The 19959-nt window shown below is 34.4% G+C and overlaps 1 protein-coding gene across 9 annotated transcripts in view; it reads left to right on the forward strand.

Annotated features, from left to right (window-relative positions):
- Nucleotides 1–19203, forward strand: part of Rhot1 (ras homolog family member T1) — a 71311-nt gene extending 52108 nt beyond the window's left edge. The window contains exons 19-22 of one of the 9 annotated variants that reach the window (XM_077800412.1): nucleotides 289–384; nucleotides 2001–2123; nucleotides 11673–11816; nucleotides 13230–14329. In XM_077800412.1, coding sequence (XP_077656538.1) covers nucleotides 289–384; nucleotides 2001–2123; nucleotides 11673–11816; nucleotides 13230–13347 — 481 coding nt within the window. In that variant the 3' untranslated portion in view covers nucleotides 13348–14329. Of the gene's footprint in view, nucleotides 1–288; nucleotides 385–2000; nucleotides 2124–11499; nucleotides 11817–13229; nucleotides 14330–19181 lie in introns of those variants that run through there. The other 8 variants (XR_013343881.1, XM_077800413.1, XM_077800407.1 and 5 more) reach the window with 8 other exon arrangements.
- The last annotated feature ends 756 nt before the right edge of the window (nucleotides 19204–19959 follow it).

Below are 19959 nucleotides of genomic sequence, written 5' to 3' on the forward strand. Positions count from 1 at the left end.
ATTATATTAGTTTCTAATTATTTGCCTTCTTATGAAAACTACAGTGTAAAATAGAGTAATAATCAAACACTGCTACAACCTGAGGTTTTCCAGACAGGTGTTAATTTGTAAAGATTTTTAAAATCAGTTAATTTTCCTGGTATTCCATTAACACACACTTTAAAAAATGCAACAAACCTTTACATTTCTATTTTATTCGAAGACAACTTGTTCCTATTAATATAAGATAAGCAAAACTTTATTTATGTTTTACCGTTGCTTTAAAACTCTCATGTATGTTATCTACAGAGAGGATCATTACAGAGACAGACTCTCCCGAGACATGGGCAACACTGATAGAATAGAGAATTTGAGAAAAATCTGGGTCTTTCTAAAAACTGCTTTGTAAGTTACTTTTTCTTTATGACTTCTGTAGAATTTTGTTTACATTTTCTTATAGGGTGACCAAATCTCCTTTCTTGCTATAATTAACATTTAGTAATTATCTAGAAACGCACTGCTTGGTCAGATTTAACCTGTTTATTATGGTGTCGTCTTTACTATGTAAATGTACTTTTAAAAATCTTGTAAATAACTGCAACTGTGTTTTTAGATCTGCATCTTTAAAACAGTTTACTTTAATTCTTGTGTGTGTGTATATATGATAAATGTACATACATGGACACTTGTTTATATGGTTAATCCCAAACTACTTCTCATGAAGCATCTCCCTGTTGCTAAGCATACTTTGCATCTCTCCTTTTTGGTGGGTGGAGCCTTGTGTATGTTGAAGAATCAGATTCAATTTATAAAATAACAGATGGATTCCAGTATGACAGCTGGCAGTGACTTAGTAGCAGTGCTATGTTCATCATCACAAGTCAGGTTTTAAAAAGGAATGTCTTGAGCATTAATTTTCAAAATTAATTCTTGTTTTTCTCCATGTTGAGAATTAGGCATTATTGGGATGCTGCTAATCTCCACAACCATGCTACCGTGTGCTGTGGTCTCATCAGATCTTACAAGCTAAGCCAAGTCAGATTGGGCCAGTCCTTTGACTGAGAAGCCTCTAAAAATGATCAGGTGTTACAGGAAGTGATGGCATTGAATCATCAGGCGCTCTTCTGAATGGGTTCTGCGCCAGTGCCTCTTCACGGGTGGTGTGATGGTTTTGTATGTCTGAGTGGCTCCGATCACTGAACAGTCATTGGAGACCCCCTACTTTGGTAGATAGGGCCTAGGTGATATGGGTTGCCCCATGTGCCTGTACCAACTAGTGCAACTCCACTCAACCAGAAAGGAGTCAGAAAGCCTCCCTAAATTTCATATCTAATTTCAATTGGATCCATTGTTGATTTTTACATCCTTACTCAGAGTTTCATACTATCATACTTAGCTGCTGTGTTTTGGTAGCAGATGAAATCAACCCTATATTTTGTTGGAAATTTATGAAGCACTTTGATTTCCTTTGGGAGCCAAGGTGCTTGATGAATTAAAGACGATATTGTTCATATCTTCTCAGGGTTGAATATACTCATCTTTTGACCCTTTTATGTATTTGTCACTCTTCTCCTTCCTGGTTTTCAGGCATGTGTGTATGCTGAGGGAGGAGGAGGGAATGGTTATTTAAATGCTAGCAAACCTTGTACTTTTGATGGGTGCTATGGCTTATTCAATTTTTATTTTTATTAATTTAGATAAGGGTGCCATCTATTGCTGTGCATACTTATTCCACTAAAACTCATATAATAATTCCACCCCCCTCCAAAAAAGCTAAAGTGTTTAGAAAATGTTCCCTATACTTTCTATAGGGAGGGAGGAGGAAGCTATTACTGCTTATTCTGTTTTTTGGTACATGTGGAATTCTGCACAACTTTAGCATGGCCCACACTATCCTTTTTCTTTCTTCAAAGAGTGTTGCTTATGCCTAAATCTTTTTTTTTTTTTTAAGTTGGCACACCCTGACTTGTGCCATATTTGTAAGTAAGAACTCAACCCTGTCCTTCTGTGTGTTTTCGCAGCCATGCCCGGTTACGCTGTATGTGCACCTGCAACAGGTGTACATTTTGCATCTGTCAGAACTTCCTCAACTCAGACTTGCTGCAATCTGTAAAGAACAAAATCTTCACTGCAGTTCTTAACAGGTTCTTAACTTTATTTACTGGGTACCAGGCATTCTGTTAAAATACAAAAAAAAAAAAAAAGTGGATAACTATTTATTATACAGATATTCACTACATACGCAACAAACCAACTGACACCCAACTAACTTCCACTAAAATTCTCACTGTGACCACAATGTTCAGTTTTGGAAAAAACCATAATAATGTTTTTAAGTTAATAGGTGTATTTCAAGGATTTTTTTGTTAATTCCTTAGGAAAGTTAAAATACCTTTCATATTAGAAGATAATATGTGTAGGGAGATTAAAATCTTTTTGCTGTAAACCCTAGAAATAGATTAGGACTTTTGTAATAATGAAAAGAGACATTCATCCCAAGTAAAAGATTATTTTGCTGTGCTCAGCTAATATTCACATAATGTATCTTAGCAAAACTATACCAATGTGAACAATATTTTGGTTTGAAAAAATTCTCTAGTCTTGAACCATTTATAATTATAACCTACCTTTACTTATTTTAAAAAAAGTACTTGGAATGCTTATTTGAAAAAAACATGATTTCTGGCAGTAAGAATAAGAACCAGCTTTAAGGACTCAAAAGTATGGAAAAGGGAAAAAAAGAGATGTGAAGTATTGTTTTTCAGGTCTTATTATTGAGCCAAAACATGAAATGTTCCTATAAAATAATATGCTTTTGAAAAGAAAAAGAGAAAAAAAGGATGTAAACATTCCCTTAAAGCAATGAACTTGAAAGGTTATATTCTTATTCTGATCATGCTGCCTTTGTTCAAATCAGTTTTATTTTTTCTGAGCATTTAAGAACCTATAAACTATATATGTATCTGGTTGTCAAATTTATATGTGACAGGATTAGGGTTTTGAAGTTACTTATATATGTCATTGAGAGCTGGGCTTGATTACGATGGATGATAAAGCTAAATACAGATTTTGATTAGAAATGGGCCAGTTTTTTTTTGTTCCATTATTGAACACTTGCTAAATAATAGACTCCAGCTGGACCAAATGATCATGGTTTATGTCCACCAGCAATATAATAGTGGTGTCTATGAAATGGTTACCTATTTCTTATGTGAGTCAGAAACTGGTTTTGAAGGCATTTTAAAAGCATTTCAGTGGTTTTTTGAGCACTAGCAGCTCTGGAATAAGAATGCAGCCATCTCAGGGACTGCTTTGAAGGGATTACCACATTGATTTGTAAAGTTCTGCCTCTGTTCTTTGAGTGACACCTTGTAAAGGAGTAACCCAGATAGAGTCCCTCATGATGACTAGCTGAGAAAATGCAAGGCTAGTTCAAACCAAACAACATTCAGGAGCTCCACTGTTGGGAATCCTAGTGTTGGAAGAGATTCTGGAATTCATCTGGCCTAACCTCCTGGTAGCAAGCCTTCCTGAGAGAGTACTGTTTATTTGCTTATGGCTTTTTTCTTTGGTGAGGGATTTTGCTTTTGCTTTTGCTTTTATTTTTTAAAACTAAAATGTTTTCCCTATAACTTTCTCTCCTTTAGTTTTAGTTCTGCCCTTTAGAACAACATACGACTATTCTACTCCCTCATCAACATAGCAATCCTTCAGATATTGAAGATGATCATCATGTCTCCCCTAATTTTCTCTTCTCCAGGTAGAACATCCCCATTTCTTTCAGTCTTTTTAAAAATTAGATGATCTAGTGACTTCATCATTCTTGGTTGGTCTCATCTGAAAGCCCCTTAAGTTCTCAGAGTACTTCTTAAGTGGTGCCACCAAGGATGGAAAGATAACAGTGCTCCAGATGTGGTCTGACTAGTCCAGAACAGTGGGCAGTCATGTTCCACACTTAAGACGACACCTGTCCAGTGCATGAATTAACTTTTTAGTAGCCTACTGTCGACATATTATCTGGGGGTTAATCGAAATAAAAAAAAAATTTTGTATGATGTGCTATTAAAGCAGATGTCCCTTCCTTTCTAATTGTGTATTTGATCTTTGAACTTAAATGCAGATACATATGTATCTCTATTAAATGTCATATTCTTTTTGATCCATTTGTTCTAGCTCAGTCATTTCAAACATTATTTCTATCATTTGTCCCATTATATATATTTTGTTATTTGCAAATTTGGTAGATATGTCATATCTTTCAAGTTATTAATAAAAAATAATGTCAATTACCCAGAGGTTGGAGAGAGAGAGAGAAGTAAAGCAGTCAAGCCCTATCATACTCCAATAGGCAACTCTTGCCAATAACAGGTTCAGATTCTTGGGGAAGGAATTTTCAATTAAAAATATGTTATTATCCAGCCCATATTTTATCTTGTCTTATCAGAGATTTTGGAAAGGATTTTTCTAAAATCAATATAATTTTTGCCTCATTCTTCTGATCCACCAATGTAGTAATTGTATCTAAATACTAAGTATTTGATCTTTTATTTTTTGTGCACCTACCTTAGCTTCCAGTAATTGCCCATTACAAACTACATATCTTATTATTAATTCTAGATTGTCCATGATACTAGATTGATTCCCTGTCTCCATTTTTGGTGATTTTTTTTTCTAGGATGGTTTAATCAGCTTCCAAATGAAATGAGTTAAGATGTGCATTAAATTGATGTACTTACTCATAAATTACTCATAGTAAATCCTCAAAGAGAAATCAGTATATTTTTTCATATCTATTTATATACTGGAAATAATTTAATAGTCGTGTCAGCACAGATACTGACATCTCTGGTAATCAAGAATGAGAAGGATGAATAGGGAAACCAGTGTACTTTTCAAAGAACTCCTTCCTTATCCCTGTTGGTATATCAGTCATTTATTTGATGCAAGTACAGTGGAATTTTAGGGGTTCTATGTTGAAGTTTCTTCCAGTGTTTGGAAAAAGATAGGTAATTAAGATAGGTGGGTGAGGGTCAAAACTCAGTTCCTGGAGGATCCAAATGGATAATGGAAAGGAATGAAGGTAGCCAAAGTGGAAGAAACAAGGAAAGGTGGGGTCTGAGGCCCTGTCTAAAAGGCAGCACTGTTCACTGGTGGCCCTTAGTTGTACAGGCCCAGTGTTGCTAGGTTTTATGATTCTACAAAAGATAAGAAATCAAGATTTTTATATGAAATTTAATAATATTTAAAGAATAGCAATTTTAAAAAGTACTATTCAGAACAAAACATGTTTACAGGCTACTAGTTTGTAATCTTAGTATTAAGGCCTGGAATCAAGAAAATGAGAGCAAAAAAAAGGGAAAAAGGGACAGCTAATAAATGAGAATCTCCTTGTTCACCTCTATCCCACAATTTATTCCTTTCCCACACAAAAGTTCTTGAATAATGGGGTGAGAAAAAAACCTCCTTTCCCTATTACTTGTCAGATATTGGCAGCCTTTGGTAGTTGGTCACTATTGGTTTGCCATGCTAGATATATCTTAATTCTGAAAAAGCAGAGGAAATAATTAATTAATTAATTAAACGTCATTTAAGATATATTTTACTTTGTTCCTACTTAACACTAAGTCTTGTATCTTTGTTTCTAGAAATTAGAACTTCCATGCTTAGTATTTGATTTAGAATTTACTGTAAAAGATTATAAAAGTTTGTTATTTTTATTTAAGCCAAATACTTCTTTAAATGTATGGAAAGAGCTAGGCACAGCTGGGCACACCTGTAATCCAGGCCACTCAGGAGGCTGAGGCAGGAGGATTGCAAGTTTGAGGCTAGCCTCAGCAATTTAGCAAGACCCTGTCTCAGAAATTAAAGAGCTAGAGATGTAGCTCATTGGAAAAACACTCTTGGGTCCAATCCCATTATTAACAAAAATTTTAAAAAAGAAAAAAAAATAGGTAAAGAATTAAATTAATAGACAAATATCAGTAGGTACATTCTGGTCTCAAATTAGTACATTGTTTTAGTACATTTTATTTAAATGTTCATCACTGAGATAGAAATCACTACCAGATACAATACATGTTTGAGGTCACATTCTCCTATCTTCTCGTACTCCACCTCTTCCTCGACCCCCAGTTCCTTGATTTATTCATTTGGAATATTTCCAGTACCTACTCTGGATAGTAACCTGCTATGAAGTGGGGCAAATTTGAAAATGAAGATAGGTTACCTGCCTTTATCTTTCTAAATATTGTATCATTAAGATATTTCTTTTGAATTTTAGTTACATTTTTAGTGACTTTAGTCCATCATATTGAAACTAACTGCTATCGTCTGCTTATAGTTTAGGCAATTTCAGTGAGTAAATTTCTGAAAACTTATTTTTTTTCTTCTTTTACCAGAAAAAAAGAAAAAGAAAAGTCTTTGTTCTTGAGCTTTTTTACTGACACTACATATTTTAATAGAAAGTACTAATAAAAATGTTTTTCTTTCTGATTTAATTGATTGTGTATTCAACATATTAGAGTAATGTTAAATCACACATGGATCAATCTCACATAACTTTGTTCTTTGGTAATTATGGTCTCACCCTTAAAATCTGTATAGGTTTATGTTTTTCTTTGGAATAATTTATGAATAACTAGAATTGTTTTGAATTTAAATACATTTGGAGGATGATTAACGTGGTCAGATGATTTTAATCTTCGGGAATATTACTGGGGAAAAACATCTTTTGAATTTTAATTTTTAAATACTTTTAAAATATGAAAGTATTAAACTGGTTGTGTAGGAATGAGCTTGATTGTTGGTTTGAACTACCCAGGATATCTATTTATTAAGTATTTATTATTCTGACTTGAGAACACTTCTATTTTGCATGAGAATGTTACTGTATTGTAGTGTGCTATGAATTTTCCTTAGGCATTCATTTTCTTGTTTGTCTGTGGTACTTAGTCGCTTAGTTTTTTTCTTTTTTTTTTTAACACTTTCAGTCTTTTTTCTAGCTAGGTTTTTATGTATAATTCTCCCACTTCTCCTAAACTATAATCAAGTTTTTTATTTTATAATTTATTATTTTGATGTGATTTCCTTTGAAGCATATTTTGATTTTTAGGATATTTTTTCATTCCATTTTATTATTTGCATTAGCCATATAAATTATTTGTTCATGTTATTTATTAAGTTCAATAGTAGCATTTTACTTTGGCAACTAAGAACATAATTCACACTATTTAAAGAGACCTAAAGATATGATGGATAGCCATCCTACCATTGTATTTTTACACTATTTTTAATGTATTTTTAAATTGACTATACATGACATTTATTTTAAGCCACTCATTAATGATTTACTTCATTTACTCATATTCCTTTAATAATCACCCAACTTCCTCCTTTATGTAGTTTAAACTCATGTTATTTCATATGGAAGCCCTTTTTTGAAAGAAAGAATTTTACTATCATCAGACTAAAATGAACTGCTTTTTCATAGGATTGCCTTCTGAAGAGGATGGATTCTTAGAATCTTAGTGTTAGATGTTGGGAATCTAAGAGTACTTGAAATATCTGTTATAGTAAAATAACACATTCAAGGAAGTGCTGTTTAGTTTCTTGTGAAACTTTTACATTCCTTGTATGGAAGTTCTTATAAGGTTGTTCTTTGTACACACAGTGAAATTTAAAATTATACCAGAGTTTGTGTTATACATTCCAAGTAAATAAGTAAGCTGCTACTGCTCATAATTTTTTAAAAATTTGCCATTTGGTTAGTGTATTAAAGGGCTTAGGAAGGTAGAGTTTGCATAATTTTATCTTCAAATATCTCTACTTAACAATTAGATAGTGGATCATTTCCTCTGTATTTATGATCATTTATAAATTTGGATTTTTCTTCTGCTAAATGAAGCATTTCTTGATACTGGCATTTATCTGTGTCCTTTCCCAAAGTACAACACTATTTGGGCATGCTCAGTTAACAGCTTGCTTATGATTGGAGTTGCAGTTCATCTTTACTATATACCGTACATCAACTTCTTAACCTATTTTGAGAAATATTTTATTAAAATATTTCATGTCTTCCAGTTCAAATAGGAAAATTATTATTAGCAGGGCTGGGGCTGGGGATATAGCTCCCTGTAGAGCAGTTGCCTGTCATGCGCAAGGCCGAGTTCTATCCCCAGCATTGGATTGGGGGGGGGGGGGAAGGAAGAAAGAAAAAGGAAAAAAAAATATATATATATATATATATACACACACACACACACACACACATATTATTAGCAGTAATGACATTATTAGAAACAAATATAGAAAATGATAGGTAAAAAAATTTGAAGGAATAAAAGAAAGGAGGTCCAGAATTATTTTTTTCTATTTTTTTGAAATAGCAGACTATTTAGAAACAAAACTTTTATTATTTTTGTGAACTCAGTATAGTGTTCAATTGAGATACATAATTACAAATGATAAAAGGTGATATATGATAACTCTGTGCCCTAGTAACTTTAAGTACACATGCATTACAATTATATAGGCCCTTTCCAATTATTTTTTAAAAATTTGTATTCAAGATACATAAATAAATAGAGTTATAAAATTAGAAGACCATTCATACTAGTGTATTTGTTTACCTCTGAGTTCTATTTGGAAAGGATAAAATGGCAAGACAAGAGGATGAAAAATTCAAATTCATTTTTGAGAAATGTAGAAAAACTGATAAAAATGAATCTGTGGGTGTCTTACCTTTGCTGCTTTTGAGTATGTTCTTCTAAATTTTTCTTTTCCTTAGTATAATAGCCAGTAATGTAAGATAAGATTGGTTGAACTGCGGTTGTAGCTCAGGGATAGAAGCACTTAACCTGGTATGTGTGAGGCACTGGGTTCAATTCTCAGCACCACATATAAATAAATAAATAAAGGCCCATTGATAAAAATCATTGATTGTTATCTGAATCTTTCAGAGTTCTCACCCTTCCCTAAATTCTATATGTTCAGACTTTTAGGTCTCTGCAATATAGTTTCTACATTGTCCATATAAAGTCCTAATGCAGATGATAAAAAATCTCAACTAGAATATTAAAAATACCCTATTTGGAAATAACTAGAATAGATTTAATTCCTTTGGACCCTTTAGAATTTGGTATTTTATGTTTCTAAATAATTACAATGATAATTTCCCTTTTTTATTATTGTTTAAATATATTGAGCCAATAAAGCATTTTAGTTCATGTCTTTATAGTCACCATAAATTGTTGAGTTAATCAAATGTGTTTTTGTCTGCCTTCTTTTAAGGTAGTCATTGCAAAGTCCACAGGATCGTGGTCATCCTCATATGCCATGAAGGACTGTTCATAGAAACAATTCATTTAATTGCCTGAATTGTGAAACATTTTCTTCCATCTGTATTATTAAGAAGAAACCATAATGATACCTAAATCAGAACATGTTGCTTCTCACACCAGTATGGAAGAGAGCTTGACAGCTAAGATACAGTTGAGTCCTAAGCACTTCTAAGTCAGAATTTGCCACCTAAGAATCTGAGAGCTCTGACAAGCTTCAAATGATCAATTTGGGTTATGTTCCAGCATTATTTCTTAGGTTCTTATTTCTTAGGTTCTAAAAAGAGATACTGCTGAACTAAATGATTATATTCCACATATAGTAGGAAAAATTGGTGATTCTGCTGTATCACTGGGTACAAAAAAGAACCTTTCTATATACACACATACACACACACACACACACACACACACACACACACATTTTTGACCATGTAATATTCATTTCTGTGAGGTCTAAGGAAAAGTATCCTAAATAGAAAAATTTTATAGTAGAAAGATGCTCATTATTTTTAGTAATCAGAAAATGGAGATAGCCAGAGTAGGAGGATGGAATATAATGCAGCTGTTTAAAATGATATTTCTATAATCTATAGAAAAATTCTTATAGTAAGATTACATATAAATATATATAATATGTACTAATATAAATGTAAATTACACCTTGTGTTTGAAGCTATCTGAAAATGCATAGAAAAAAACTAAAAGGAAGTACTCAAAATTTAGACATCTTAGTTTCTTCCTTTGCTTTATTTTCCATATATTTTCTAATGAGTGTATATTACTTTTTTTATAGTTGAAAAGAAAGTAAACTTTAAAAAAGAAGAAAAGTTATACAATAAGATATTATAATTTATTCTGATGATATATGTGAGTCATTTTGAAAGAATTGTTTTTGAATGTGGAAGAATTATTTCTGCTTGAGTTTAGAGATGAACTAGATACGGTTTTATAAAACTGTTACTTTGCTTCTGTTTGAGACCTGAAATGAGAAACATAAGTCAGTTTTTTATACTTATGGGACACATTTAAGATCACACTATTCTGTATTCAGAAAATATTAATTATCTAAGCAATGACAAGTATGCCATCTATTATAAATACTTTCTCTTATAAATACACCCTGGTAGTGCAGCTTTTAAATGTTCAGTAAAGACATAAAATAGTACTCTAAGTAGCTTTTCATGTCTAAAAGTATCTTAAACAATTTGTATAACATTGATGGAGCCATTGAAATATATTTTGAGTTAATAGTTGCCTTAAGTTTTAAACTGGCTTGTCTAAGTATGTATCTATACTATTTGATATATAAATACATACCTCTATTTTACCTCTGAAGGCTATATCATAGCTTGGGGAAAATACAGTTACATCTTGAAATGCAGAAAAAAACTAAGCAATGTTGTCAGTCAGAAGACTTTTATTTCATGAACGATAATGCTGTCCTAAAACACAACCAAAGGAGCTATGTGAAACAGATACCCCTATGTAAAGACTATTTACCAAGAAGTCATTTTGAGGTATTGGAGTGGTGGCCCAGTGGTGGAGCACTTGCCTAGCATGTGAGAAGTACTGGGTTCGATTCTCAGCACTGCATGTAAATAAATAAAATAAATGTCCATTGACAACTAAAAAATATTAAAAAAAGAAGTCATTTTGACTTATCTTCATTATGATTATGACTAGCTATAATCCTAATGCCTTTCTTCCCCCAGATTAAAGAACAAATGTAAAAATTGTTATCAGTGAAGATAAGTACTGGGAAACCAAAGCTGAAGCAAAAGCTCTAATAGACATTTTGCCTGTGCTTTCACTTGAAATTCTGCACATCACTATTAGAGATGTAAACATTATTTTCTCATCACAAGTCATTGGTGGTCTATGAGTTTGGGATGTTGGAGTCAAATTTTCACAGATGTATATTTGTAGTTTTTGATAGTTTTGAATTATAGAAGCATCAATAAACTTCATGACTAATAATTGCTAACCTCATTTTGAATGAATACTGTGATTATCATATGTTGTCAGGTACTGTTTTGGGTATTGTTTTCAAGGACTTCTCTTAGTGTTTCAGATATATCAAGACTAGCCTCAGAGTGATATATAGAATGTATGTGACAGCTTTAGGTTTCCTTGTTGGTGTATGAATGTTTAAGAGTACATATAGAATTTTTTTTTTTTTTAGGTTTGGCAATTTGCTAGGGAATACATTTATTTTAATTATAGAAGGCTTGAGATGCATCATATAGAGTGGCAACTTAGTATACGCGTGGGACGTTTAATTGAGAGATGTTATTTTGAGTCACTTCTTTCATGAGTTCTGCTGTGAACTGCAAACTGTGTGCATGTGTATAAAAGGTTAAGAGCCCGGGTAGCTGAGTGGGGTGCCATGCTGTTAGCAGACGACGAAGGCAGTATTACTCACCAGGTGCACGCCGTCAGCTCTGTAGAAGATTCCATCTTCATGGAGTCATCTCCTGGTCCACTTTTTCTTGAAACCAGGTAACATTTCCCACAACAATGGGTTGACCTTGTTAGAGGTTTTCCAGCTAGAAAAAATGAAACTCTCTAACTTTAAAAAAAAAATAAATAAAACATTGCCTGTTGAAAGAACTAACTTGGAAGGTAAAATGAACGTGTGTTATCACTATGCTTTATGAAAAATAATTATATGAGGAATGATTTTTTTTTCTTCCTTAAACTGGTAAGAGTGAGAAATGGGAATGGCATGTGTTACTTGGTCATGGAGATGAGCATGGAGCACTGACTTGTGGAATTTTGTTTCTAGGGATGTACAGACTGCATTTTGTGATAACTAATCATTCTGTGACTGTTACTGAGGCACAGTAGTTTTTTTGCAATTTGAATTCATATTCTTGCATATATCAGTGTCTTGGTCTTTTAATGATGTCTCACTTTTGCTTCAATCTGTGAAACTTAGTTGTAAAATAACCTAAACTAGATAGGCTTTCCAAGCTTTTAATTCTGGAAGTTTTTTACATCACCTCAGTTGTGTTCACTAAACTAAGACTTCAGTGACACTTGAATAAAATGTTCCAACCTTTACTTTAAAGCTTTATCCTCTTCATGGTAAGCTGTCATACTTGAGACTCTTGAGGGTGCTTAGCAGTGTTATTAACTGAGCATGCTCACAAACTCAGTTTGTGGTACAGGCTGTCCCCATTCTTGTCATGCATCAGATGATTTCTTTTATGTCATTACCTTTCAACCCATCATGTTACATTTTGTCCTTTATTTGGTATCATTATCACTGCCTGTCTGACTAACATCAGGGTTTTGGTTTTGGTTTTGTTTTTGTTTTCTGTTTAATTAGTAGTAACCAAATTAATGTAAACTGGCAAATCTTACCCATTCCCTTTGGGATTTTGGGGGGGTAAACTTTAATGGAACCCACTGTTTCCAAAGTTGACTTTAATCTTTGCTCTTAAAAAAGTATTGTCACTTGTCGCTTAACTGCTTACAAGATAGCTTTTGGTTCCTGGGATAGAAGATTGTACCTTAGTTACATTCCATGAATATGACCCTCAAAATTATGAGAACCCAGCCTTAATTCTCATTTCACAGGACCATGGTGGTATTAAAAAGTGATGGATTGATTTATCTAATTTCATTTACCATGTGAAGAAATTTCAAAATTTTAGATGCCAATTCCCAAGTAGTATCAAAGACATTTGCTTTTACTAATTTGTCTGCATTATATTATTTTCTTAAGATGGTGGTTATCTAAGCAATGTGTATACATGGCTGTACTGATAAAGGTTTTGGTAAGCATTACTGTATGCAATTAGTCTGACAAGTGTGCTAATACTTCCCTAAAAGTAGACTGTTATATGACTGGTGTGAGATTTTCCTACTAACCATGTTTTAAATATTAATTATATTTTCTGACTACAGGCATGTGACACAAGCTGACCTCAAGAGCTCCACGTTTTGGCTCCGAGCAAGTTTTGGTGCTACTGTTTTTGCAGTTTTGGGGTTTGCTATGTACAAAGCATTATTGAAACAGCGATGATTAAAAAAAAAATACTGGCCCTACCAAAAACAGATACTTTTATGTACATTCTGAATGCTTTAAATTCTGCTAGAAATATTGAGATATTTATACATGCAGAGTTACTTTATTAATATTTGTAATTCATGCATAAGAATATTTTAATGATAGTAATAACTACAGTATTGGCTAGCATATGGAAAGAAAACAGCATCATAGCCAAATTAAAATGGCTACATTTCAGAGGCCAAAAGGGAATATTTTGTAAATAATGTATATATTCAGGTAAAATATGGTCTCCCAAACTGAGTTCTAGAAATGATGTTTCTAGTCATTTCTACATGGTATTGTTAATGCTCACTTGGCTCACTCTCCTAGGTTTAAGTCATTCCAGAGATTATATTTACTCATGGATCACTTATTTATTTCACATTTACTCAAAATGATCCTTTGGGTACATGAGACACAATTTGCCATTTTCTCTCTATTTTTAAAAACACACAAGTCAATGTCTGCTTACCAACACAATTTACTTTCAGTCACTTATGATAGGCCAGCCTTGAAGCCATTGTGCAGTCTAGAAAATTGTATAGCTGAGTGTATACTCTCCTTTAAGGAGGCAGTAAGGTAAAAGCATTGAGCTGAGGAGTTCTCTATGTGATTATGTTGCTTCCTTTGTCAGTATGTGAAATTTTATAGCCCTTTCAATCAAATGAGAAAAATAATTTGTATATTATCACTGTTTTTAGTTTAAATAAACAAGTTACCCTTACTACTGTTGGAATTTCCTCCCAAAGTATAAATCATTCTATAATGGCTGTGTCTATTATAGTATATTACAGTAGCTGCATGTGTCATGAAGTGTTCTATATCTGCTAGGATAACCTAGAAGCAGCACTTTTTTAAATGGTAAAATAAATCTAATGAATATAAACTCTCATGATAAACCTATTTTTTTCCATCATTGACCTTTTCAAGTATTTAAATAAATAAATGCTGTGTACTGTGATCTTGAGTTTTTTGTCTTACAAAGTAAATATTTCTGCACAGATGTGAGTCCAGTCCTCTGGTTTCTATCTTTATTAGTTTGAAAAATATTTTTATACAAAAAAATTTGGAAAATAGTGAAGTATGATTTATAAGTTTAAGAGGATATCTATTTAAAAGTTATAAGGAAATCTATTCTTAGAAAAGGTCAATAGTTTTCCCCCATGTATACCATAATAATAGGGCTTCTGTTGTGGTTTCCATGTTCATTTTCTCCACTAACATAATTTTTCTTCTTTGCTGTTTTGAGGAACATTTTCTCATAAGATTAGACTTCCCAAACAACTAGTGACAGTATAACTCACTAACTATAAGCTTGTAAAGTAGTATACACCACATTTTAATGACAATTAATTCTCCCAAGTTTTTTTTCCATTTCGACTGCAGTATTGTTTTAAATGAATGTGCTTTATAGAAAATTACATTTCTGAGGAAGAGAGGAAAGAAGGTAGTTTGCCAAGAGGCAAAAATGGTGACTCTGTATGTTTAGATTTTCTCTCTCAATCTTTTCATTTGAAGCTAAGTGTCTTTGGTTCACAAGAAGGCAGAGTGGTAGCTGCCTTCATCTTTATCTCCTGTTCTTGGCAGGACCCCCTCACTCAGGCTGGGTGGCAAGCAGAGGGCATCTCACTGCTTCCTCCTCCTCATCCTGTAGGCTCATGTGGACATTTTCCTTTATTCCACATGCACTTTAAGGACAAATTAACTTGGGGAAATACAATAATAGGCTTTCTTGACTTTCATAATTGCTCAGTAGACTCAAGCTATAAGAGTGCTAAGGAAAAATGAAGAAAATAAGACTTAGAAATTAAAAGGAAATCTTTGATTTTACACCAGTTGCATTATCTTATAAATGGACAGTTTTGAGGCTGTTTGCTATGATGTTTTAATAAGTAATACAGCAGTTTTGTGAAGAAATATCACTTTGAAGGTTTGTAGTCCTATGGCTAAAGTAACTTCAAGGGTTTGTTGCTTTTTGCCATTCATGTCTTTTCTTTTTCACATTTGACCAAAAAAATGAGTAATTTTTTATACTGTTGGTGCTGATAAATGCCAGAATAGGAGTGGGCTCAGATGTAAGGCATTTGGAGAGCATATCACCATTTTGAAATGGCTTGTAAGAGAAGTAGGCCAGGCCCAATGATGCACGCCTATAAATACCATCTATTCAGGGGGCTGAAGCAGGAGATTCACGAGTTCAAAGCCAGCCGTGGCAAATTTAATGAGAACCTATCTTTAAAAAAAAAAAGTAGGACCATGGATATCTGGACTATCTGTTTGTGCATATGTACATGTCACCTCATATCACCTGTTAGGGAATGCACCAAAGAAGATCTAACCTGATGAGTCAGTCTTGAATGAAATGAGAATTCTCTTGACCTGAGGGAAGGCAGCTGAATAACGAATGTCAGGGAGGAAACAGGTGAGTGCACAAGCTCCGTAGTAGAGCATGAATCTTCTCTGGCCCCCAGAATACAACTGTGGTTAGTTTTGATGTCCCTTTTGTATGAACTGCATAAGTCAGTATAATGTTGTCTTCAAACTATCCAGTTGTTCATCTGTATCCATGAAGGATTGATCCCACTCAAAAACAAAAATCCAGCCAGGCATGTAATCCTAGTGACTCTGGAGGCTGAGGCAGGAAGATTGCAACTTCAAGGCTAGCCGCAGCAATTTAGTGAGGCTCTAGGCAACTTAATAAAACCATCTTTTTTTTTTTTTTTTTGTGGACACAATATTTTACATTTGTGTGGTGCTGAGGTTGAACCCAGCGCCTCATGCGTGCTAGGTGAGCACTCTACCACTGAGCCACAACCCCAGCCCCAAGTCCCTGTCTTAAAAGGGAAATTTATTTAAAAGGCTGGGTTGTAGCCAGGCACAGTGGTATGCATCTGTAATCCCAGCAGCTGGGGAGGCTGAGGCAGGAGGATCACGAGTTCAGAGCCAGCTTCAGCAAAAAACAAGGCACTAAGCTACTCAGTGAGACCCTACCTCTAAATAAAATACAAAAAAAAGGGCTGGGGATGTGGCTCAGTGGTCAAGTGCCCCTGAGTTCAATCCCCAGTACCAAAAAAAAAAAAAAAAAGGCTGGGAATGTAGCCCAGTGGTAAAGCACCCCTGGGTTTAATCTCTAGTACCAAAAAAAAAAAAAAAAAAAAAAAAAAGGGCTGGGGATATAGTTCAGTGGTAGATCATTCTGGGTTCAATCCCCAGAATTGAAAGAAAAAAAAAATCTCACAAAAACACTGTTTTTCTTCTTTAGCATTTTTATTCATAATTTACATTTGCAATTTATAATCAAATAACCCAGTGATACAAGTAGATATGCTGTATTTTTTCCATAAAGATTTGACAGTTTATGAGACTTTGACAACTACTAAATTCTGTGTTAGCATGACAACAGTTATAGACAACATTTATAAACAAAACTGCATTCTAATAAGACTGTGCACACTGAAATTTGAATTTCATGCAATTTTTACCTGCCTCAGAATATTTTATTTTTCTTTACCACTTACAATGTAGGAGCCATTCTTTGCTTATATTCTATACAAAAATTTTTAGTGGTCTGGATTTGATCAACCCCTATTGTAACTGATGGAAAGATGCATGGCAGCATTTATTGGGCATCAAATTATCTGGTTGTCTTAGAATTTGAAAAATTATAGTGCTAGGAAAGATGTAAAAATACTGCAGTCATGTTTTGTTTGTATGGAAACTAAGATTGGGCATATAGGAGACTTTTTTTTTTCACTTTTCCTGATTATATTGCTCGCAGCAACATGGTGCTCTGACCAAGCTGGGGTTAATAACCTCAAAGGGCAATATGACATTCAGAAGGTAAAGGAAGATCAATTCCGCTTCTGAGCACTTGCTTGGAGCTATTCTGTTGGTCCTTAATCGATGTTTGTTTTCAGTGTGTCCAATTGTGTAAATGACATACAATCTCATGAGAATGTTTATTGTGAACTCCAGTTACCTGGGGAAAATATACCCCTGTGTATATATAACCCATGTGATGTTTCTTATTTCCTTAGATTTTAAAGTCAAAATAGACAATGTGCATTGTCAAACTCCACACTTTTATAGCATACACTGAGCTCAGAAAGTGAAAATGACTGATTCACAGCCATGCTATTAGTCTGTGCCTGAGCTAGGACTGAAACCCAGCATCCTGGTTCCCCATATAGTACTTATTTCACTATAGGAGCTGACCTTTACCCAGTGGGCTTTATTATCTGCATTTTAATAAATTTGTGGTTTATTTGTTTAAAAAGCCTGGCTGAGCCTGGTGTGGTGGCACATTGCTGTAATCCCAGTGACTCAGAAGGCTAAGGCAAGAGGATCACAAGTTTGAGGCCAGCCTCAGCAATTTAGTGAGGTCCTAAGCAAACTTAGACCCTGTCTCAAAATAAAAAATAAAAAAGGTTAGTGGTATAGCTCAGTGGTGAAGCACCCCTGAGTTAAATCCCCAGTGATAATCATAATAATAATAGCCAAACTGAAGGAAAAAATGAAGGAGGATAAACCCCACTGAAGAGTTTTGACATTACTAAAAAGAGTTAAAATTGGCAAGGCAGAGTTTCTGGAAGCCTCTCAGTTCTTCCAAGGGATTTTGCCCTCATCTGTGGTAGATGTCACTAGGTAATCACTGGCATCTGTTGAGAGGGAGGGGTATAGGCACAGTGCTTAGATTTATTTCAGGTATAGATAACTGAGAGAGGGAAGTAGGGATAGAACTGTTGACAAACACCCTTTATGACTTCATTTAATTGTTCTTAAATTGCTAATTTGAAAAAATACTGTTTTATTTTTTATCTTTTGACCTATTATAAATGAAAAAAATACCTTGGAAAGGGAGCCTGTTATTGGGGAGGGGGCAAATAGAATAAAGCTTTGCCACTAACTTAACTATTTTTATCTTTCTGCAGTCAGCCTCTGAGGTTCTATAATTCTAGCCTCTTCCATCCCAGCCACTTCTATATACCGTTTGGAGCAGGAGTAGCTGAATGTGTCCAAACATCCATGACCCTTTTTACTGATTTTCAACCTGAATCTTTTTCCTTTTCTCCAGATTCTCAAAGTGTGGTCATATCACCTGAAAACTTGTAAGGAATGCAGTTTTCACAAGCCACCCCCTACCCCGCTAGACCAACCGAATCAAAAGACTTGCCACCAAAATCGCTGTTAACAACCATCACTGTCCCTGTCCCTCTATTCCTGTTCCTCAACCCATGAGTCTGGATGCATGTAAAAGGTTTGAGAACTTCTGCACTAGACATTGAAAACCCCAAAATACAGACTTTGCCTTCAAAGAAGTTGCAATCTACTTAGTCATCTAAGTTATAAATTTGCTAGTAAAAATTTTGATTAAAAAAAGAAAGGAAGAAACTTTCAACATCTTCCCCTCAGGATAAAATTTAAATCTTAAGCTCTGTTACAAGGCTCTGCAAACCTGTTCCCAGACCTTTGCAGCCAAATCTGTACTCTTCCCATTCAACTATAATCACCATAAATGGGCACTTTGCCCATTCTCTGTTGGGCCTTTAGCAATGCTCCCTCTAACTGGAACCATCTCCTCCCATATCTTTATCCCTTAGGTCTTGGGAGGTCAAGGCCTGCCTGACAATGTCCAGAAGCTACTTCTTGGCATTTGGTACACTTCTATCCACCTCTCCCTCCTAGTATGGCACTCCTGCACTCATCTGTGTTTTGTCCAGAGATTCTCTTACCCTTTCTAAGAGTTATAAGGTGGAAATTGATATATTAACCAGGTCTCAGTAAATTACCTTTCCTCTGTCCCTCAGGAACTGAATGTGAGGAAGCTTTCCTGGTCTTCATCCTGCCCAACCATATCTGACACTGAACTGAGTACTGACTGGATCCTTGCATCAGCCTGCCATATACCTTAAAGTACTAGGGGTGGAGGGCTGTATATCAACGTGCTTGACTTTAACTTAGTTTTCTTGATTTATGCAACCCTTACTTGAGAAGCAGCTCCTCTGTCACACAGCCCTTGTGGGAATACTGACTAGCGGCCCTGGGGACTACATGATCTCTTAGTAATACTGGGAATGCAGGAGATTGTGACTGGGAGAGTAGAAGCTAAGACCCAGGTTTGAATTCCAGATTCGCCATTTCTTTCTGTAAATAAATTCACTTTTGTCATTCTCTTTCCCTCTCTATAAATAAGTATTGGGATTTTTTTTTCCCCCTTTATGAGTGTTATTTAACCACCTTCCCACAGGGGCTGAGAATGTTTTGATTTTCTTGAGTATTAGAGCTGTCTTAGTTTATTTGGACTGCTATAGCCATATAAAGCTTATGAAGATACAGAAATTTATTTCTCCTAGTTCTGGAGTTTGAAAGTCAAAGATCAGTGCATGGCAAATTTGATGTCCAGTGAGAGCCTGTTTTCTGGTTCACAAATGATGCCATCACGCCATTACTCTCATGGGAGAACAGGTGATGCAACAGTTTCCTGATTTTGTTCTTTTCCTTATAAAATCTATTCTTACACCAGTCATCTTGCCACCCTTATACTTGAGTTCTTTTATGATCATTCCATCACACTTAAATAAAGCT

This window comes from Urocitellus parryii, chromosome 7 (assembly GCF_045843805.1).
Source record: "Urocitellus parryii isolate mUroPar1 chromosome 7, mUroPar1.hap1, whole genome shotgun sequence".
In the NCBI taxonomy this organism is placed as follows: domain Eukaryota; kingdom Metazoa; phylum Chordata; class Mammalia; order Rodentia; family Sciuridae; genus Urocitellus; species Urocitellus parryii.